This window comes from Salvelinus sp. IW2-2015, linkage group LG22 (genome assembly GCF_002910315.2).
Source record: "Salvelinus sp. IW2-2015 linkage group LG22, ASM291031v2, whole genome shotgun sequence".
Taxonomy (NCBI): domain Eukaryota; kingdom Metazoa; phylum Chordata; class Actinopteri; order Salmoniformes; family Salmonidae; genus Salvelinus; species Salvelinus sp. IW2-2015.
Window position 1 is genome coordinate 24092967 of NC_036862.1, and position 23116 is coordinate 24116082.

The 23116-nt window shown below is 39.7% G+C and overlaps 3 protein-coding genes across 6 annotated transcripts; all 3 read right to left on the reverse strand.

Annotated features, from left to right (window-relative positions):
* Positions 1-259: 259 nt before the first annotated feature.
* dynll2a (dynein, light chain, LC8-type 2a) lies at positions 260-2809 on the reverse strand. The gene is made up of 3 exons (XM_024014476.2): positions 2633-2809; positions 1807-1940; positions 260-1626 (listed from the first exon to the last, which is right to left on the reverse strand). Exons 2-3 carry the CDS (start codon positions 1936-1938, stop codon positions 1489-1491), a joined length of 270 nt encoding a protein of 89 aa, XP_023870244.1. The 5' UTR covers positions 1939-1940; positions 2633-2809; the 3' UTR covers positions 260-1488.
* Positions 2810-3441: 632 nt separating this feature from the next.
* LOC111982843 (serine/arginine-rich splicing factor 1B) lies at positions 3442-11379 on the reverse strand. Of its 4 annotated transcripts, none has more exons than XR_002879813.2 (5): positions 10904-11379; positions 10343-10533; positions 5265-5437; positions 4669-5014; positions 3442-3851 (listed from the first exon to the last, which is right to left on the reverse strand). XR_002879813.2 is itself a non-coding variant. In XM_024014474.2 (4 exons), the coding sequence occupies exons 1-4, from the start codon at positions 11092-11094 to the stop codon at positions 4811-4813; spliced, it is 759 nt and encodes a 252-aa protein (XP_023870242.1). In that variant the 5' UTR covers positions 11095-11379; the 3' UTR covers positions 3442-4810. The 4 variants fall into 4 exon arrangements, 1 of the variants encoding a protein (XP_023870242.1); XR_002879812.2 differs by having other exon boundaries at positions 3442-4413; XR_002879811.2 differs by having other exon boundaries at positions 4306-5014.
* A 2119-nt stretch (positions 11380-13498) lies between these two features.
* On the reverse strand, positions 13499-23043 carry LOC111982609 (fructose-bisphosphate aldolase C-A-like). The gene is made up of 9 exons (XM_024014204.2): positions 22969-23043; positions 20117-20251; positions 19638-19849; positions 19163-19217; positions 18864-19024; positions 18653-18736; positions 18382-18556; positions 14250-14449; positions 13499-14019 (listed from the first exon to the last, which is right to left on the reverse strand). Exons 2-9 carry the CDS (start codon positions 20226-20228, stop codon positions 13933-13935), a joined length of 1086 nt encoding a protein of 361 aa, XP_023869972.1. The 5' UTR covers positions 20229-20251; positions 22969-23043; the 3' UTR covers positions 13499-13932.
* Between the last annotated feature and the right edge of the window lie 73 nt (positions 23044-23116).

Below are 23116 nucleotides of genomic sequence, written 5' to 3' on the forward strand. Positions count from 1 at the left end.
ATCCCAAGCAGCACATACTGTATTTAACATGCTGCCTCCGAGGTTAATTCATTTGCCAGCCAATATCTGTCCGGATCTGTTCCTACATTGCTACACCTCCAAACAGGAACAACCTTACTGAAAATTAATGGCCAATTGCCCAAATAATGTGTGGTGGGCTGCACCCACTGTAACTGTCCATGGTTTTGAAACAATGACTACACATTTTACTGCATCGTCAAAGACATGGTTAAGTAATCACAAAACTATTGAACGTGAACAGGATACAATGAAATGTTTAATCATTGACTTGATTATAGATTGACTAAATTAAAGTTTCCAAGTTTACTGGACACCTTTAAAAGGGACACTTCAGCATTTTGGTAATGAGGCCCTTTAGCTACTTGCCAGGAGTCAATTATAACTTTGATCCGTTAACCATAGACTTCCAGTCCTTGCGCTATCTACTAGCAACTTCGAGTCATTACACCAATGCTAGTTAGCATTAGCTCACAAAACAACCTCCAACTTCCTTCACACTGGACAGACATTAAAAAAAATGGTATCAAGTTAATCTTACTCTGGGAAAGTAGATCTAGGGCCTCTGACAGAATATCCCTTTAGTGAAGTGCAATTGATTTCAGGTGCCCATGAACTGAGAATAAGAGGTACGTCTGTGCAAATCATACAGCAATTTGCATTAAACTATAAACAGAAACAACCAACATAGCAAATAAAGTTTAAAAAAAGTAACCACTGAAGATTAATATTTTCTTACAATTTGAAAGTCTACAAAAGGACCTGAACACCAACATTCAGTCCTTTGTTGCACAGCCAGAATAGGTTCAAGTGTGGATGGTGTCAACCCTCTGCAAATGGAACCTCCAAGCATCTAAACAAGTCAGCATTGGAACTCTACTGACTTACAATACAAATAGCAATAGAAAATGCCAGATGAGACATTCCAGCTCATGAAATAAGATTGTGGGAAATTGGGATAGATAACAGCAGTTGCAAATCTGGGACGACATGTCCAAACACACTAACTAGGCTCACTTGTACCTCTGGCAATATACAGGCATTACAAACTGCTGTAGTACGTCAACGTCTGGAGCAACTAAACACATTTAAAATGACAGCACAGAAGTCACTGAAAACAAAACAGCTCTGGGGGAAAGCAGATGCACAACTACAATCTCTAGCTTTCCTTTATTATACAATCAAAGGCCACTGTTAAAGCATTTACAAATTAATTATAACAAAATGTAGCATTAACAAAAATCTCTTCCAGTTGCATTTTATGGAAACTAGTGAAAAGTAATATTTTTTTACTGTAACATATACACATTAAATATGGTACATCTTAATCCATGCAGTTGTGCACAGCCAGTTGTGTATRATGGTATGTTTATATTTTAATATTTGAAGTGTATGGGAAGTTGTGACATCAGCCACCAGTGCATTACAGTCCAGGTTGGGAAGAGAGGCACTCCAGGCCTCAAAGAGAACTCAGCCAGACTTGAAGAGGAGGATGGCCACCTGCCCTAAGTAAAAGTAGATGAAATGCTTTGTCTCATGAGTGACGTAGCTGCCGAAGTTCCTTCCAACAATGCAATGCCATGTAGGGTTATACTTCTTGTCAAATTCCTACAGGGATTTAAAAGCAGGGCTTTAGTAATCAATGACTGCATGAGGAAGAAAATGACCTCATGGCATGCACATCTTGCAGCCTGGTCATCGTATTTAAACAGCTTGCACCATGGAAGACAGTCACTCTAATTGGAATACATAGGCCAAAGGCCTGACACTACAGTATTCACATCTCACCTTCTTTATGTAGGCTGCAATGTCCTTTTCTATATTATACTTCTCCATGGCCTGGGTAGCACAGTCCACTGCATCCTGCTGCATGTCCTCAGACATGTCAGCATTCTTGATTACTGCCTTCCTGTCAGTCATGCCTGCAAACAAGGAGAAAAAAAAAGAAACAAGTCTAAACTAACGTAATTACAGATACAAAATGACAAGTCTAGTGAGGTGATAAAGCCGGAATTCACAGGTAACACGTGCAGCCATGATTGGCTTACCCAGTCTTCACGGTACAGTGCGGTTTACGATGAAAATCAAAGGTTGAACCAATCAAGTGCAGATATATGATACAATGTTGCAATCAACGCGGTTCTATCAGTGTATCCGAATGTACTGAATAGCTGGTCTGTATTTCGGCTCCAGATTACGTTGAGTGACTACGACCCTGTGCTGGTTAGGTAAAATACGAATAGGTTACGGAAGAAACGCGACAGTTAAAATTAAAAACCACATGGCGACATTACATTTATACAATTAGGAATCTGTCCACTGAAATGCACAATTCTAGTCTAGTTCAAACATCAATATACATTTACTATTAGTTTAATTTCTACATAATTCCTTTAAATTATGGATGGTTTTACAGGTCCGAGGGTGATCGGATTCGTGCCAATAGCCTGCAGGTGGTAGTGATTGCGCATTAGTTAATTTTTTCGATTTAAATTCACAATAGAAAGTAGGCTACCTTGTACGAGAAACTTCGCTTCAATTAGACAACCTGAATCACCAGCATCCATGCAAGTCAAGTGTGAGTGCGTGCAGGCTACCAAACATTGTCACTCACCTTATTTAGGAGATGCTGATACTATCCCCTTCGTAATCAGGTAATTCCCCTTAGTGGATATCAAGCGTTGCTTACTTGCTGGATCGTGCTGCGACAAATTATTTTATAAGATTTACTCAAAGCAAATATGTGGGGAAACTGCCCTCGTAAAATACCTCCCCCGCCCTACACAACTTACCCTGCCATTGGCTGAGCTGCCACCTCTTCTTGTGTTTTGAGCATTTTCTAGCAGCTCCTCTCTGCCAGCATCTTATTTCATCCCACAATGCATCGTTAACAATACATGGTGAGGTAAGTAGAGAAGGCCTCCTGGCAAACTCGGCTGTACGGAGTATTTAATTATGCTCGATGTGTTAGTTTATTGATATCAACACCAATGAATGTATGAGAGATTATATAGGTTTATATTAATTTAATAGAAATATAATCCGTTTTTACTGGACTTTATATTGTCTGTGTGAGATGTATATAAACATCTGCTTGGAATGACATTTCCTCACTACCGCATACAACTTAACAGGCTGTGTTATCACTTATTTCAGTTTATATTCAGTCATTTCTTGATTAAGCCTAGTCCTGGACTAAAACATACAGTAAATTATGAATCTCCATTGAAATAGTTTAGTCCAGGACTAAAATTAATCTGTGTCCAGGAAACCGCCCCATGGTGTAAAATGTAATACATTGGAGTAGATGGTTTACTGGGGTTTTCAATTAGGACTACAAATAAGCATTTATCTTCTCTTATTACATCATAGGGCCATGAAGATGGCTTTAACATTCATTCAAAAGAAAGAAAAAAACAGGTATGTCTTTTCAGGATTTTATTGAAAATGCTAAACTGAAAGAGTAAAGTAAATTTAAGTAATAAAGACAGACTAACTATACTAAATATAATCCCCAACCATCCCACATTTTAATGCCTTATTTACCAGACTCCTTGCATCCTTTGATCCAACTTCCTGGTCCTCAGTTTCCTTCTCTTACTCCAAAAACGTAAATAATCCTTAAGACTCTGCGCATATTTACCGCTCAAAAATTGAAATAAACTGGGGCATTCAAAAAGTTGCATCTACGATTCCTTAATTAGTTCAATTGATTTGATTCCTGGAAAATGGATCCCGTTCCAAGCATCCATCCTTGCCTATCCCTTTCCTAAACGCTCCTCTGATCCGGCTCCAAGGATTGGGATCCACTGAGCCACTCCTCCAATCAAAACCTTGAAATACCAGGGAAAAAATCAGAGGGAAACCATTAGAATCATGTCTGATTTGGGCCCAGCCCACTTCTTATATTGTGCACTCATGACATGTCACTACTAATGATCAATTTAACAAATTTCTGAGCACCAAAATCATCAAATTCAGTTGAATTAAAAAATATATTTCTCAATGTTTGAGCTGAAACAAGCCCAGAGCCCCTGTCAAATTAAACCAGCATCTACAGAAGAAAAGATAAAGGGTTCTTATGTAACATTAAAGTCGAAAAGGTACACCTAAGGACATTGGTCCTGGCACAAAACCAAATACATGCACTGTTTATCAGTGCTTAAAAAAGGTTGCCAAACAATAAGTATATATATGATATAGAAAATTGTGCCACATTCAAGAGAATCATGCATCCTGTAGCAACCATTTTATCAATAGATGCAAATAATCAATACTAAAGCATACCATTGCCTCGACCTGACTCCTCCTAAGATGTCCTATCCTGATCAAACAAATGAAATGTGCTCCACAACTTTTATTCCAAATCACTCTTTAATCCTTATCTTCAGATGTCTAAAGGAAGACACAAGGGTAAAACAGTTTAGCAATGAGACTCCCGACATCCCATGAAAAAGTACATCTCAATTTTCCAACACTTACAAAAACATTGATCTCATTAAAAAGAACAACCGGGTTTCAAGTATTGCAAAAATTGAGGACAGACAATAGGTAAATCAAAATGAATTGAAAGGGATCAAAACAAAAGGACTAAAGTAGGGAGGGTCAGGGGAGGGAGGAAAGGTGACAGGAGGGGATACACCTACATACCAAGACCTTCCACTAGGACATCAGGAGATTCAACGCAAAAATTCAAATCTATAGTTGACTTCTGGAAAAACTCAAAAGGGGGTAAAAACAAGTGGAGGGGGGAACTGTTTACAGGGGATCCACCAAAAGGGCAACACAGAGTTTAGGAACGGGAGCGAGAGCGGCTATGGCGAGGAGAGTAGCGAGGAGATCCTCTGCCACCACGGGTACCACCACCGCGAGAGTTGCTGCGGCTGCGACTGGCTGCGCTGCGGCTCCTGCTTCGACTGCGGCTCCTGGAACGTGATCTTCCATAGCTCGGGCTGCGGGGACCATCTACTTTCACGCGAACGTAAGCGGTCTCTCCCTGGTAGACACACACAAAAAGAACTGGACGTTGAAACGAAAAGTATTTCCACCTCAAACGGTTCCTTCCATTGCATCAAAACAAGCCTTCAGTTCTTGAAAGGCTGCACAAGTAGTCACTGGATTGAAAGTGGGGAAAGGTTGAGGGGAAAGATTCAAGTGTTATTAGTCACGTTAGTTATCTTTAACAAAAATAGAATCATATCCTTACAATCAAATCCATGAACAACCAATCAAACCTGAAAGCATACCTCGTGTGATCGGAATTTGGTGTTATCCAGCTTTCGAACGGCGTAGGTCATGTCTTCTTTGCGCACAAACTCCACAACTCCAGTTCCATCTCTGAAAACATCAGCATAACATACATCCCCAGCCTCACGCATGTGATCCTTGAGGTCCTGCCAGCTGCCACTCTGAGGAAGCCCTTTGGAGAGAAGAGCATATAAATTAGATATGTTTTACTCAGTGATAACTTTCAACACTTTGCTCAATAGTACAAACTTGCTCAATAGATCTGTGGCATAGCAGTATAATTCAGAATCTGCACAGAGAATAACTAAACCAGGCTGGTTCTACCCCACCAGAAACAATGAACTAATGTAGAAGACATGGATATGAAATAACTATCAATATTTAGTGGACCAAAAGACCACCGCTTCCATCTGGCGAAAAAGTAACTAGCCAATCAGCGGGTAGCCTCCGCCGAGTACCCAAAAACCAGATGTTCCAGCGATACTCCATCTTAACTCCTCCTCCACATTTACTGGATTGGTTGAACTGTGCAGAAGAGGTCTGCCCAACAGTTTATTTTCCTTCTCGCCAAGACCCGAGGTGCGTTCAGTTCACTTCGACGTTTGATACATTCTTGAACTAAGTTACGGTCGCTGGGTATGACGAGTATATAAAGGGCAGTGGCCATGTTGACAGCGTTCCCCAACCCCTCCCAGTTTTTCAACTGGTCATACTGAATGCAGCCCAGTATGTAGGGGACCTAGTTTCAGGCGATTACTTTACACCTGCTATGTTAACACAGGGAGTCCATTTGTTAGTGAAATACAGAAGACCACCAGCACAGTGTTGTTGAAATATTAAAGACTGTTAAGTTACCGTTTGTACAGTAGGTCAACGTGGTGGCATGCAGTGCAACAAATGATGTATATCAACTAGAGGTTGATCGATTAAATCGCCATGCCGATCAATTAGGGCCGATTTCAAGTGTTCATAACAATCGGTAACCTATTCCAATCCACAAGGAGACTGCGTGGCAGGCTGACCACCTGTTACGCGAGTGCAGCAAGGAGCCAAGATAAGTAGCTAGCTTGCATTAAACTTATCTTATAAAAAACAATCCATCTTAACATAATCACTAGTTAACTACACATGGTTGATGATATTACTAGTTTAAAACTAGCTTGTCCCGCGTTGCATATAATCAATGCGGTGCCTGTTAATTTATCGTCGAATCACAGCTTACGTCGCCAAACGGGTGGTGTTTTAACAAAAGCACATCCGCGTCAAGGTATATGCAGCAGTTTAGGCCGCCTGGCTCGTTGCGAACTGTGTGAAGACCATTTCTTCCTAACAAAGGCCGTAATTAATTTGCCATAATTTTACATAACATTGAAGGTTGTGCAATGTAACAGCAATATTTAGACTTAGGGTTGCCACCCGTTGGATAAAATACGGAACAGTTCCGTAATTAACTGAAATAAGAAATATTTGGTTTTCGAAATGATAGTTTCCAGATTTGACCATATTAATGACCGGAGGCTCATATTTCTGTGTGTTTATTATAATTAAGTCTATGATTTGACATAGCAGTCTGAGAGGTGGTAGGCAGCAGCAGGATCGTAAGCATTCATTCAAACAGCACTTTCCTGCATTCGCCAGAAGCTCTTCGCAATGCTTGAATCACAGCGCCGTTTATGACTTCAAGCTTATCAACTCCCAAGATTAGGCTGGCAATACTATAGTGCCTATAAGAACATCCAATAGTCAAAGGTATATGAAATACAAATGATAGAGAGAGCCCTATAACAACTACAACCTAAAACTTCTTAACCTGTTTGGGATAGGGGGCAGCATTTTCACTTTTGCATGAAATGCGTGCCCAGATTAAACTGCCTGCTACTCTGTCCCAGATGCTAATATATGCATATTATTAGTAGTATTGGCTAAAAAACACTGAAGTTTCTAAAACTGTTTGAATGATGTATGAGTATAACAGAACTCATATGGCAGGTGAAAACCTGAGAAATACAACCAGGAAGTGGGAAATCTGAGGTTTGTAGTTTTTCAAAGCTTGGCCTACCGAATACAGTGTCTATGGGGTTAAGTTGCACTTCCTAAGGCTTCCACTAGAGGTCAAACATCTTTAGAAACTTGTTTCTGGCTTCTGCTATAAAGGAGGGGGGAATGGGAGCTGAATGAGTCATGGGTCTGTCAGAGTGTCTCAGGCTCGTGACGCGCACTCCCGACAGAGTTGGCTCTCGTTCCAATGCTTTGCGCAGACAATGGAATTCTCCGGTTGGAACATTATTGATGATTTATGTAAAAAAACATCCTAAAGATTGATTCCATACATCGTTTGATATGTTTCTACGACCTGTAACGGAACTTTGAGTTCTTGTCTGCACGCAGTGCTCATGAAGATGGATTACTGGGCAGAATACGCTAACAACTAGTGGCTATTTGGACATAAATGATGGACTTTATGGAACAAAATCAGTCATTTATTGTCGAACTGGGATTCCTGGGAGTGCATTCTGATGAAGATCAAAGTGAATATTTATCATGTTATTTGTAACTTCTGTTGACTCCAACATGGCGACTATTTCTTTGGCTGGATTGGGCTCTTAGCGCCGTACTCACATTATGCTTTTTCCGTAAAGTTTTTTGAAATCTGACACAGCGGATGCATTAAGGAGAAGTGTATCTTTAATTCTGCGAATATTACGTGTATTTTTTATCAATGTTTATTATGAGTATTTCTGTGGCTATCTGCAAAAACATCTGGAATCAAAACATTACTGCACGTAACGCACCAATGCAAACTGAGATTTTTGGATATAAATATGCACATTATCAAACAAAACATACATGTATTGTGTAACATGATGTCCTATGAGTGTCCTCTGATGAAGATCAAAGGTTAGTTAGTGAATAATTTTATCTATATTTCTGCTTMTTGTGACTCCTATCTTTGGCTGGGAAAATTGCTGTGTTTTTTTTTGACTTGGCTCTGAACTAACATAATCATATGTTGTGCTTTCGCTATAAAGCCTTTTTGAAATCGGACACGATGTGTAGATTAACAAGATGTTTATCCTTCATTTGCTGTATTGGACTTGTTTTACTTTCTTCTCCAACACTGTTTTTGCATTATTTTAACCAAATTTAACACGTTTCATTATTTACTTGAAACTAAATTGATATTGTATTATATTAATTTTAGCTTTCATTTAGTATTGTGGCAATTGTCATTATTACAAATATATATAAAAAAATATATATATATATAAATAAAAATTGACCGATTTAAATCGGTATTGGCTTTTTTGGTCCTCCGATAAATCGGTGTTAAAATCATAATCTGTTGACCTCTAATATAAACCCAACCCACATTACACAAGGGTGTCAGAGTCCATTGTTTGTCGCATCACCTATGCGAGAATTCTACAAAAAACAGAGGTGATCAAGTAAATCACTAAACGTCAATGGTCATCAAAAATTAATAAATCATTTGAAAACCTGAACGTGGAAGTTAACCAGAAGATATACCTCTAGTGGTGTGGGGGCTGTGCTTTGGCAAAGTGGGTGGGGTTATATCCTTCCTGTTTGGCCCTGTCCGGGGGTATCATCGGATGGGGCCACAGTGTCTCCTGACCCCTCCTGTCTCAGCCTCCAGTATTTATGCTGCAGTAGTTTGTGTCGAGGGGCTAGGGTCAGTTGGTTATATCTGGAGTACTTCTCCTGTCTTATCCAGTGTCCTGTGTGAATTTAAGTATGCTCTCTCTAATTCTCTCCTTCTCTCTTTCTTTCTCTCTCTCGGAGGACCTGAGCCCTAGGACCATGCGTCAGGACTACCGGGCATGATGACTCCTTGCTGTCCCCAGTCCACCTGGCCTTGCTGCTGTTCCAGTTTCAACTGTTCTGCCTGCGGTTATGGAACCCCTACCTGTCCCAGACCTGCTGTTTTCAACTCTCTAGAGACCGCAGGAGCGGTAGAGATACTCTTAATGATCGGCTATGAAAAGCCAACTGACATTTACTCCTGATTATTATTTGACCATGCTGGTCATTTATGAACATTTGAACATCTTGGCCATGTTCTGTTATAATCTCCACCCGGCACAGCCAGAAGAGGACTGGCCACCCCTCATAGCCTGGTTCCTCTCTAGGTTTCTTCCTAGGTTTTGGCCTTTCTAGGAAGTTTTTCCTAGCCGCCGTGCTTCTACACCTGCATTGCTTGCTGTTTGGGGTTTTAGGCTGGGTTTCTGTACAGCACTTCGAGATATTAGCTGATGTACGAAGGGCTATATAAAATAAACTTGATTTGATTTGAACCATGTCTAAAACAATAAAAATCACAATACTGTAAGTTGTGATATTTACATGACATGAGCCCAAAAGCAAAGTAAGTACCATGCTTAGAATGTCCAATTCTGTGGGACAGAATTTATGAAACCTGCGAAATTGGTGTTCATATTTGCAAGGAGTATTCCTCATTCTACCTGAGTAAGATCGCTGTGACATTGTATTGCAAAGTATGGGAAAGTCCTGAGGGTGTTTTACGGTCATCAGACGTCCTTGGACGGAAGTAAAGGTACGTCTTTCCTTCACCTCCTATGTTCCAGAATGCCCTGACTAGACGTAAATCTGGAACACTCAAATTAGTATGTTACATTTGGTATTGTTACATAAGACTGGTACTTTAAATTAAGGGGTTTAACATGCTATGCTGTCATTTTCTTCCGTACATAGGAATTATCATATTAAGCAGCTAATTTGCATAGTCTGTTTTTCACAAAGCACGAAGATATGAGGACCCTACGTAAAACTATTAGTCTTAAATTATTGTAATGATGTATTCAGTACTGCCTCATTTGCATAAGATCAGTTTATTTGAATCTACTCTGTTCTACATCAGCCCTGAAAATGTCATTAGAATATGACAACCATATCTTGAGATATTGGACAGAACGTGTTGAAATTAAGACTCCAGACAAATGATTCGGTGCCATCATTGACCAGTGGCGACCCTTTCAGTACACTTGAAAATGAGACCTCAGCAATGGTAAGTCTCCAACACCCTAGTTACACAACTCACCTGAGACAATGACCCTGTACTCGGAGCGTCTGGATGGCGGCCCGTATCTGCCTCTAGGGGCCCCACCAACACCCCCACCACCACCAAAGCCGCCTCTCCCCCCACCCCTGCCGCTCCGAGGGAATTCAACTCGCAGCCGATAACCGTCGTAGTCATAGCCGTCTCGTCCGTACACTGCATCGTCGGCATCCCTGAAAAAGTGATAATAGAAAATGTTAGTTAAACAATCGTCCACACAGCACCCTGTGGCGTACCTCATTAGCCGGCTAAACTAAACCATTTACGATAACTCGTGGCGTTTAGTCGGCTAGCCACAAACAAAGACACCTTCACAATGTGCCACTGCAGAAAGAGAAGAAACTAGCGATCAAGCCAATTAACGTTACATTCTTAAAACGAAAATAGCTAGTTACGTTAACGTTAGTTACATCTGCAAACTAAGTCGATTTACAACGACGTCGCATGAGCATAGATATTCAAATTACAGTATAGTAACGTTAGCTGGCTAACTAGTAACGTTAGAGCAGTGCACAAGTTGCTAACAAGCTAGCCTTTAGCTACCTGGGATCTTCAAATTCGATAAAGGCAAAGGGAGGTCCTCCTCTTCGATTTTTCAAGTCGATGTCGCGAATAGCTCCATATTTGTAAAACACGTCCTCGACATCTTTGGTGCGAATATCAGGGGGTAGATTTCCGACGTAAATACGACAATCGTTATTTCCTGCAGGGCCTCGCACGACGCCTCCCGACATAGTAGCTAACGTTAGCTATTTTAGCGTTAGGTTGAAATAAAAAGCGAGTTCGCAAAACGTTATTCAAGTAGATCACAACCGATTAGAAAACCATATGAGTATAGTGCATAAACACAAAATAAGGTATCAATCGCGCTTAAAGTTGTCTGCTAGCTACACTTCTCCCGGTGCAGAACCGCGCTTCTTCGCGAGGGCATTCATGAATACCGGAAATGTGCCCAGTAGAGAACTCTAGAAATGCCTACCTCCGCCAAACAAAATAGTCCACAGTTGTACAGGGCTCATCTGTTAAAGAGACCTGGGTGTCAGTATGCCTCCCTGATAGAATAAATGTTAAATCAATAAACACAGGTGTGTGATATTGGTATAATTACGCGAATAATTTCAGCTAAGAAGGTTTCAGGTGAGCAGATTATTCGATTATAATTGTTTGGCCATTATCGCCTTGCAATTTTAAATCGTCATAATTTATCAATTGGCCTTWTGAGTAGTGGCCAGCAACCTATTATTATAGGCTGGCCTACACCAATAGTATTGAATTTACAAAGTATATACACACATACACTGTTTATGAATGAGGACCTTCTTGGAGCCTAATGTTTCACGCTTGGTCCCGACCCTTTCAGCGAATGTTTGTGAACCCAGTGCGGTGCGCTTAATTTTCTGTGCGGTGTGAACACTCCAAAGGAACTCTGACCCCTCAGGGGGCCCAAAAGCGAAACGAACTGAGAGTTCGCTTGAATTCCGCGGTCGGGTTCCAATTTTTTTAGGGCAATGTGAACGCGAAGCTCCTCAGGTTAGTTTGTCATTATTCCCACACCACACACTAGACTACTGCGACAGTTTCCCTTTCCCTAAACACTCACATTGGTGCCACAAGAGAGAAGATGATGAATGTGTGGAGTTTTTAGTTAATATTATTTGTTTGCAATATTTGATCTATAGGCTAAGAGAGCTTAATCAACTGTTTATTGATTGTGGGGTTTGAATAGTATGAGAAGACAATCTATTTGGTGAGAATCACAACGTTGGGTACAAAATCTATTTTTTTATTTCACCTTTATTTAACCAGGTAGGACAGTTGAGAACAAGTTCTCATTTACAACTGCAACCTGGCCAAGATAAAGCAAAGCAGTGTGACACAGACAACAACACAGAGTTACACATGGAGTAAACAATAAACAAGCCAATAACACAATAAACAAGTCAATAACACAGTAGGAAAAAGAAAGAAAGTTTATATACAGTATTCTAGCTCTTAAAGAGGCAGTAGCCTATATTGGGTGTACAATTTTCAATTACAGCATTATTTATTCTGCAGTTATTCTGTTGTACATGTTAATAGTATATTCTGATTAAATTATTATGTCTGATATTTTAATGAAATGCAATCTATTAGCTTCCAAAATGTAAGTAGGTATATCTAGCTGTCCGATAACACATTCTGATTGAATGGCTTGTCCTGCACTWTYTAAAAACTCAGAGTGCATGTTGGAAAAAGATTTTGGTTCCTTTCTAAACATATCAATGTGAATGCAAAGAGGACTCAGTCCACAACATAGGTGAAGTGAACTGGCAAAATAGTTTAATCCTCATTCAGAGGCAAGGGCAGTGTGAATACAAAAATTAATTCGTTCTTTAGCTTTTTTTTGTTCACCCTAAAGAGGACTGAGATGGGTTATTTTTAAAGAGGACTATGTGAAAACACCCTAATATATCATCGTCAACTACTCTTAAGCCAGTAGATGGTGCCATGGACCATGGTATGGGAAAGCAAATCAGATGACAAGCTACAAGTAGACTACTAGTTTATGGGTGAGGATAAATTAACTAAGAATTCTGTTAAAATCAAGAACTGTATAACATTCTCAGTTTGACTCTACTGTAGAAAATAATGTAAAAATCATGCAATGTGTAGGTAGGCCTACTCTTTGGTGCAGTTACAATTTGTTTTATTTGTGAGTAGGCCTAGTCTCTCATGGACAGACTATGGAGCATGAGCATCTGACCAAATTATGGGATATTTTAATTCTGGTTTAACCAAGATTAATTTATGAGAAATAAAACCAGAATTCCCAGATTGTTTCAACTCAACACAATTTATTGTTATTACTTTTGTACTACAGTATTTGATAATCAGTTGCATAGAGAACAATACTTAGCTAAGTCACAAAAATAACATTTTTCCACCAACACTATTTACTGTTAAGTCCAGCTGTCCATTAGTTCATCCAAAACCACGTCTTTGGAACTTTCTGCCTCTATGCTAGAACACACACACAATTTCTACAAAATAGAATCTTCACACAGCTATTTTGTTTAGACACACATATCCCATCATAAATCCAGAATTTGGAATGGCAATATGGTCTCTTCAAGAAAGCTAGAGTTCTCCATTCTCGTCACACACAATAGGCCTACACCACGCACCCTATCTAATGCTTAGTGCAGCAGTTTGGAAAGTGGCTTTACATGGCAGAAGTTGATTCTGGATCTCATCAAAATAAATAATGAATCAACCAAACATCAGTTAGGTTTCATTTTGCGAGATACTACCACAAGAACATGTTGTCATCTCAGAGGTTACAATAATATTGTTGAAAGTGTCTAATCAAAGGCCATACGTCAATGACTAATTTCATTAGACCCTTACATCTAGTGTGTCCACCAATGTGCAATTTCTTTTAATAACAAGTGTGTACACTCAAGTAACTATATTATAACTCCTAGAATACAGATTGTAGACAGCACATGCCTGCGATTGGCCATTGGTATAGCAGTGACAGTGGACGATGCTATTGGTTAGCCAAAGCTATAATGTGAGGCATCACTGGCTCTTCAGTATGCATGATTGGCCACAAAGARCTGATCAGATTCACTGTCCCCGCCACCAGTGTACTTCCCCTGACAGGCCAAGCCATTCACCTGATAGTAAGAGAAAGGGGATGGGGGTATGAGGGGCAAACACACAAACACTGTTAGGGGTGAAACTCACTTCATGTCAGCTGAATACATAGATCACTTCCTCAGATGACCGTTCCACTCGGAAAATGGTGAAATGCAAAAAAAAATGAAATATGTTCCTCAACAACACTAAGTGCTAAAAGATGAAAGCCAGGTTGATCAAGAGGCTGAAAACAAAGTGATGTACATGCCTCTGCTCTCTTGATAAACTGCTCAGTGGCAGCACTCTCATTCTCTTTATGTCCACGCCAGGTTTTGAGTGCGGAGATCTGCAGGGCTCGGCCGTACGAGAAGGTGAGGGCCCAGGGCTTCACCAGGGAGCAGTTGTTGATGGCATTCAGGTGGACAGAGGCCTCCTCTTCACTCTGACCCCCAGAAAGGAACGTTACTCCTGCACACACAGAAAATAAATAGAAATTGCTGTGAGTGAACAGTTAATGGATTTCTATCAGCACCATAAGTGCTTTTGTAACAGTATAACTTTAAACCGTCCCCTCGCCCCGACACGGGCGCGAACCAGGGACCTTCTGCACACATCAACAACGGTCGCCCACGAAGCATCGTTACCCATCGCTCCACAAAGGCCACGGCCCTTGCAGAGCAAGGGGCAACACTACTTCTAGGTTTCAGAGCAAGTGACGTAACTGATTGAAACGCTAGTAGCGCGTACCCGCTAACTAGCTAGCCATTTTACATCCGTTACACTCACCCCCCTTTCAACCTCCTCCTTTTCCGCAGCAACCAGTGATCCGGGTCACGGCACCAATGTAACAGTATAACTTGTAGCGCGTACCCGCTAACTAGCTAGCCATTTTACATCCGTTACACTTTACAAACTGCCAATAAATGAATATAGAAGAGGACTAACAGTACAGTTAGATAGCAATAAAAACGTACCATAGAGGCACAGAATAAGTTAGAGGAAAAAGAAATGGAGGAACTTATTCAAGAAAGATCCAGTGTAATATATTATAAAAATAAAGCGAACTGGATGGAATATGGGGAAAAATGCACCAAATTCTTTTCAATCTTCAATATAGAAATGCTACCAAAAAAAATGTATTAAAACTGTTACAAATGATGGAGTCACGCATGATTCACAAATGATTATTTGAAAGAGGAAGTAAAGTACTTTAAGAATATGTTTTCGTTTCAGGCTCCTCCATCTCCACTAACTGAAACTAATTGTATGGATTTTTTTCCTATTAATAATGTAAAATTAACATCTGTACAGAAAGACTCATGTGAAGGCCAAATTACAGAGGAGGAACTGCTTGATGCAATTGGGGCCTTTAAGGATGGAAAACTCCAGGGCTGGATGGCATACCAGTGGAAGTATACAAAACTTTTTTTGATATACTCAAAGGACCATTATTAGCTTGTTTTAACCACTCCTATATAAATGGTAGATTATCAGACACGCAACAAGAAGGTCTGATATCGTTATTACTGAAACAGGACCCAAGTGTATATATAAAGATCCAGTCCAATTAAAAAATTGGAGACCTCTTACACTTCAGTGTTGTGATGCAAAAATCCTAGCAAAAGCTTGGCGCATAGAATAAAAAAAGTTTTGTCAGATATTATTTATCCTAATCAGACAGGTTTTTACATGGACAATACATTGGAGATAATATAAGGCAAGTACTGGAAACAATAGAACACTATAAATATCGGGACACCAGGTCTGGTTTTCATAGCTGATTTTGAAAAGGCTTTTGATAAAGTACGACTGGAGTTTATATATAAATGCCTAGAATATTTCAATTTTGGGGAATCTCTTATAAAATGGGTTAAAATTATGTATAGTAACCCTAGGTGTAAAATAGTAAATAATGGCTGCATCTCAGAAAATTTTAAACATTCTAGAGGAGTAAAACAAGGTTGTCCACTATCGGCATATCTATTTATTATTGCCATCGAAATGTTAGCTGTTAAAATTAGATCAAACATTAATATTAATGGATTAGAAATCCGTGGCTTAAAAACTAAGGTGTCATTGTACGCTGATGATTCATGTTTTCTTTTAAAACCACAACTAGAGTCTCTCCACGGCCTCATAGAGGATCTAGATACCTTTGCTATCCTCCTCTGGATTAAAACCAAATTATGATAAATGTACCATATTACGTATTGGATCACTAAAAAATACACATTTTATATTGCCATGTAGTTTACCAATTAAATGGTCTGACGGAGATGTGGACATACTCGGTATAAAAATCCCAAAAGAAAGAAATGATCTCACTCCAATAAATTTTTATAGAAAGTTAGCAAAAATAGATAAGATCTTGCTACCATGGAAAGGAAAATACCTGTCTATTTGTGGAAAAATCACCCTGATTAACTCTTTAGTCATATCACAGTTTACCTATTTGCTTATGTGTGCCTACACCTAGTGACCTGTTTTTAAATATATATGAACAAAAAATATTCCATTTATTTGGAACGGCAAGCCAGATAAAATTAAAAGGCCTATTTATAACGAATATGAATTCGGAGGGCAGAAATTATTAAATATTAAAGCATTAGACCTCTCACTAAAGGCATCAGTCATACAAAAGTTATACTTAAATCCAAACTGTCTTCTAGTAAATTGGTACGAATGTCTCATCCTATGTTCAAGAAGGGCCTTTTTCCCTTTATTCAGATTACACCTGCTCACTTTCGGTTGTTTGAAAAGAAATAATCTCCAAAATATCCTTATTTTTTAAACAAGCCTTAGAAATTGGTTGCAATTTCAGTTTAATCCACCTGAAAGGACGGAACAAATAGTACAACAAATATTGTGTTAAATTCAAATATAGTAATTGATAAAAAAACTGTATTTATCGAAGAAATGTTTAAAAAAGTATAATTTTTGTGAATGATATCATAAATAGGACTGGTGGAGTTAGTTCACACATGCAGCTAACACAGACATATGGAAATGTCTGCTCTACCCAAAATTACAACCAATTAATTGCAGCATTACCACAAAAATGGAAGAGGCAAGAGAGAGGGGAAAAAAGTAAGGAACTTGTATGTCGGCCCTGTATTAAAGAACATCAATGGTTAAAGAAAAGTGTGATAAATAAAAACATATACCAATTTCATTTAAGGACCAAAAAACTGACAGCTGGCCATATAAATTGCAAAATAGTTGGAAGAGATTTTCGATGTACCCATCCATGGCACATGGTTTATGAATTGATACGGAAAACAACGCCGGATTCAAAACTTCGAATTTTTCAATTTAAATACTGTACAAAATTCTTGCAACTAATAGAATGTTATATATATGGGTATACAATCTTCCCAGCTCTGCAGATTCTGTTGTGAGGAGGCAGAGTCATTAGATCATTTATTTTGGTATTGTCCATATGTAGCTCGTTTTTGGTCACAGGTCCAGGAATGGCTGAAGAATTGCAACATTGCCTAGAACTAACGCTACAGATAGCAATACTGGGGGATTTGAAAAGCCATAGTCAATCAATCAATAATATAATAATTATTTTAGCAAAAATGGTTATTTTTTATTTACAATCTGTAGAAGCTATGAGAATAGGAAGGTTCAAATATTTTGTGAAGCATCACAGCACAGTTGAAAAATATATGGCAAAAAAAATCCGAAATGGATGATGTTGGAAGATAGATGGAGGGTTGAGTGGAACTGAAGGGTGGGACTAATAACAGGATAAACAATTTAGGGCATGCGGGATCTGTGAAATGTGTATAGGTGCGGAGCTTTTGGGAAATAGCCACAGTTACAAGTGGAAATAAAATTGGATGGACAACAGAAATAGAGGAAGGACTAAGAACAAACAAGAGAGAACTATTGTAAAGTAGACTGTGTCTGGTAAAATACGCGATAAATGTATAAATTGAAGGTAAAAGCAGAAGTGTTTATTAGTTTACTCCAATTGGGGGAGCGGTGGTAGGGTTGCGGGGAATAATAATAAAGGTATATTCTTTTAAAAAGTATGTATGTCTATATAGGTATGTGTATGTATATATGTGTATATGTATGCATGCGTGTATGGATATATATATTTACCCAAAAAAATATGGGGGATTGGAAATGATGCAGACAATTACATTGGAAGCAACATTCTTTCCGCAATATTAAGCTGATCCACCCCTAAAAAAATAAATAAAAATAACTATAAAAAAATATAAAAAAAATAAAAAAAAGTTATAATTTTTTWWATAAATGAATATATGTTCATAATGCCAAATCACTGGTATAGTGACTGAATCTGACACTGGTATTGCATGTACTCTCTTTCTGAGCTTCATTGAGAGTGAGAGGCAATATAACTGGTCAATGGCCTATGACCTTACCCGTGACAGCAGGAGGGACGGTGCGGCGCAAGGCTGTAACCGTTGCCATGGCGACCTCCTCTGCACTGTATTTGGTGGGGCAGCTGTGGCCAGGAGTGGCCATATTGGGCTTGAGCAGAGTGCCCTCCAGGTACACATGATGGTCAGACATGGCCTTGTACAATGCAGCTAGCACCTGCACAACACGGGGAACACATGGAACATGATAAACTGGCAATGTTAGAAATACATATTACACACTAATAGGTTAAGAGTTGGGGTAAGGTCCCACCTTCTCTGTGACATACTGACAACGCCTCAGATCATGATCTCCATCAGACAAAATCTCTGGCTCCACAATAGGCACAATCCCATGCTGGGTGAAAGAAAAATGACATAATCCGCATGATTAGAAGGCGTTGCTGATGTTACCTCCTGCAATTATGATATTTCATCATACCTGATATTGTGCCTTTATTAAACTGCATTTGTGGAGTCCTTACCTGCTGGCAAATGCTTGAATATCGAGCCAGGACATTTGCATTCTCTTSAATGGACAGTTTAGAGGGGGTGGTCTCACTGATCTTGAACACACAGCGCCACTTAGCAAAGTTTGCCCCATCCTTCTTATACTGAACACAGCGTTCTGAGAGCCCATCCAGTCCTTTAGGATGAAAAATAAATTAACAAGGCTGGTAAGGATTGCGAATCACCAATGAGTGGCAGACTACATTTTGTAACTGTCAAATTCAGATAGTTATGATGATCAGATTGACTAGAACCCAAGAGGTCTTAGCCCTACCCTGAGTGGTAGATTCTCCATTGGTTCCTGCCAAGGGGACAACACCCTTGTCAACCTGAAGAAAGAGATAAAGCAGATCAAAAATAAGAATGACAACGGTCCTCCCTCCCCTTCACACTGATCTTCTCCATGTCTTAAAGCCAGCTTATTTTCATCCAGATGGTGTTGATATTAATAGCAGCCATTCTACCCATAGCACTGCCCCATCTACCCCATCAGGGGTAGAACTCCTGATCCGAGTGTATCTGTGCTACCTTTTGGCCTCCATAATGTTGAAACCTGTTCCCTTCCTGGAACTGTCTATTGGAGCATATCAAGTAGCCTTATGTTCTACATTCTCATTCCTTCCCTCGATAATGTTATATACAGTAGAAGTAGGGTCAAGAGGTATTCTTGCCCAAGCTAAAGACCAGAGACATAAAACATACTTCAGATATCACCATTGGCCCCTTCGACCGCTTTGCTCGTACAGTACCTTGATTCCCACAGTGATGCCCCTGTCCTTGATTATCTTGACAAAGGGCGTGCCATCATCAGCGTGCTGGTACAGCGTCTCATGGAAGAAGATGACTCCTCCGATGCAGCTGTTGATGCGGTCATCAGCCCTGAAGAGGATCTGGCGGTACTGCCGGCGGTTCTCCTCAGTGTTCTCAACCCCTATCTGGTTAAGGCGCTTTGCCATGCTGCCTGTTTCCAGGAACATTAGAAACAAACATGTTCACAGTCTGGTAAACKTACATTTATAAAAACGGAATAATCTATTGGATACCATCCTGTACCACTGCTTTGTAGAGGGTTCTGGCAAGCACCACTGTAAATTAACATTTGTCTGATTTCTTGAAAGTAGGTCCCACTGTTATTGTTAATGCCATACATACATGTAGATTGTTACGTAATCATTTTCATTCCAACTGTTTTCCAGTGCAGCGAGAACATACAGAGCTCCCTACTAACCAACAGACTCATCAGCAGCCAGGATGCCCTTCCCTGGAGTGACGATACGAAGGGCAATCTCTTGGAGCTCCTGCTTCTGACCACTGGAGAGGGCTGGGAATTGGTGCGTCATCCTGAGAGGGTCGATCACACAACCTGCATAGGGATATCAGATTGTGCACATCTTTTCTGGTCTATATTGATCAATATTCACTCACCAAACAAGGGGTCAGCCAAGTCTTTAGGTCCGGAAGGATTTACATTTTCTCTGTTGGGGTCTCATAAACAACCAAAAATAGCTATTTAATAAGAAAAAGTCAAGGACTACACAGGCTGTATCACAACCGGCCGTGATTAGGAGTCCCATAGGGCGGTGCACAATTGGCCCAGCATCGTCCGGGTTTGGCTGATATTGTAAATAAGAATTTGTTTTTAACTGACTTGCCTAGTTAAATAAAGGTTAAATAAAAAATTTAAAATATAAGAATGGCTTGATGCCAATGATGACAACCAATGGAGAAATATGTCCAGCTTCTTTGTCCGAAATAGATACCCCAACACATTTCCCTCATTGATTGTTGCTTGCTTGTTTTCATTCTCTTCAAGCATTTTCATTCCCCCAAAATGTATTCCTCTCAACTCCCTCTCTCTTTCCCACACTCTAAAGTACAGCTAAGAGGCACAGTCAGAGCTGAAATATAAAACTCTCAGCCAACAACTCAGTAATCCAGACAACCTTCGGCATGTTGTAACTGTTGAGGTGGGCGCTACTGACAAATATCCCAGGAGGCACAAGAAAGGTGAGGGAATTTTGTCAGTCCAAACCAGAGCTTTTTCAGAAATATTACCCTGGTTCTGTGTAGCTGTAGTAGCAATATCAAATTGGTAAGTGAAATAAAAAAATGATGATGTAGTAATACATACAGTTGAAGTCGGAAGTTTACATACATTTGGAGTCATTAAAACTAATTTTTCAACCACTCCACAAATTTCTTGTTAACAAACTATAGTTTTGGCAAGTCAGTTAGGACATCTACTTTGTGCATGACACAAGTAATTTTTCCAACAATTGTTTACAGACGGATTATTTCACTTATAATTGCCTGTATCACAATTCCAGTGGGTCAGAAGTTTACATACACTAAGTTGACTGTGCCTTTAAACAGCTTGGAAAATTCCAGAAAATGATGCCATGGCTTTAGAAGCTTCTGATAGGCTAATTGACATAATTTGAGTCAATTGGAAGTGTACCTGTGGATGTATTTCAAGGCCTACCTTCAAACTCAGTGCCTCCTTGCTTGACATCATGGGAAAATCAAAAGAAATCAGCCAAGACCTCAGAAAATAAATTGTAGACCTCCACAAGTCTGTTTCATCCTGGGGAGCAATTTCCAAACACCTGAAGGTACCACGTTCATCTGTACAAACAATAGTATTGTTTGTACGGCGAGGCCGCTCAGCAAGGAAGAAGCCACTGCTCCAAAACCGCCATAAAAAAGCCAGACTACGGTTTGCAACTGCACATGGGGACAAAGATCATACTTTTTGTAGAAATGTCCTCTGGTCTGATGAAACAAAAATAGAACTGCTTGGCCATAATGACCATCGTTATGTTTGGAGGAAAAAGGGGGATGCTTGCAAGCCAAAGAACACCATCCCAACTGTGAAGCATGGGGGTGGCAGCCTCATGTTGTGGGGGTGCTTTGCTGCAGAAGGGACTGGTGCACTTCACAAAATAGATGACATCATGAGGGAGGAAAATTATGTGGCTATATTGAAGAAACATCTCAAGACATCAGTCAGGAAGTTAAAGCTTGGTCGCAAATGGGTCTTCCAGATGGACATTGACCAAAAGCATACTTCCAAAGTTGTGACAAAATGGCTTAAGTACAACAAAGTCAAGGTATTGGAGTGGCCATCACAAAGCCCTGACCTCAATCCTATAGAAAATTTGTGGGCAGAACTGAAAAAGCGCTTGTGAGCAAGGAGGCCTACAAACCTGACTCAGTTACACCAGCTCTGTCAGGAGGAATGGGCCAAAATTCACCTAATTTATTGTGGGAAGCTTGTGGAAGGCTACCCGAAATGTTTGATCCAAGTTAAACAATTTAAAGGCAATGCTACCAAAAACGAATTGAGTGTATGTAAACTTCTGACCCACTGGGAATGTGAAAGAAATAAAAGCTGAAATATATCGTTCTCTCTACTATTATTCTGACATTTCACATTCTTAAAATTAAGTAGTGATCCTAACTGATCTAAGACAGGAAATTTTTACTCTGATTAAATGTCAGGAATTGTGGGAAACTGAGTTTAAATGTATTTGGCTAAGGTGTATGTAAACTTCCAACTTCAACTGTATCATTCACATAGAGGCTATATATTTCTACTGTATGAGTACTGTTTATTGAAAGCAGAAGGCCACTAATCACACTTCCCACTTGCTGATGCAGCAGCGCTGACTACAGTGATCTGTGGGGTCGCACAATGTACTTGTTGATTCATGCGTTCATATCACATCCCTTGATAGTGGGTATGGCAAATCACCATGTCAACACAGACCCTCAGCTTTTGCACTCCACTGTCTGCAATAACCAAGGAAAAATACGACAGTAGCCAGTAAAAATGTTTATCTACCATGCATTGACTTATCATGTAACTCGAATCCACTCCTTTATATTGGTTTAGTAAATTTAAAAAATCTTTAGTTTTCCAAATAAAACATAAAAATCATTAATTTAATAGCATCATCAGCATATCTGGGTCCCACTCATTACATATAGTTGAACATTTCTAAATATCATATTATCTATCATGTTTACTAAAGCTTGCTGAAATGAAAAGTGAATGTCAAGAAAACTTGAGAACCTTACCTGACAGGATGCTAATTCAGAATTCAGTTGTTCACTGGAGAAGTGATGGCCACTGCGATGTCTGACAGACTGCTGCTCCCTTGTATCCCACTCAATACCTCTAGGGCGGGGCTTAACGATGGGGTGGGGCTTGTTGATGGATAATAAA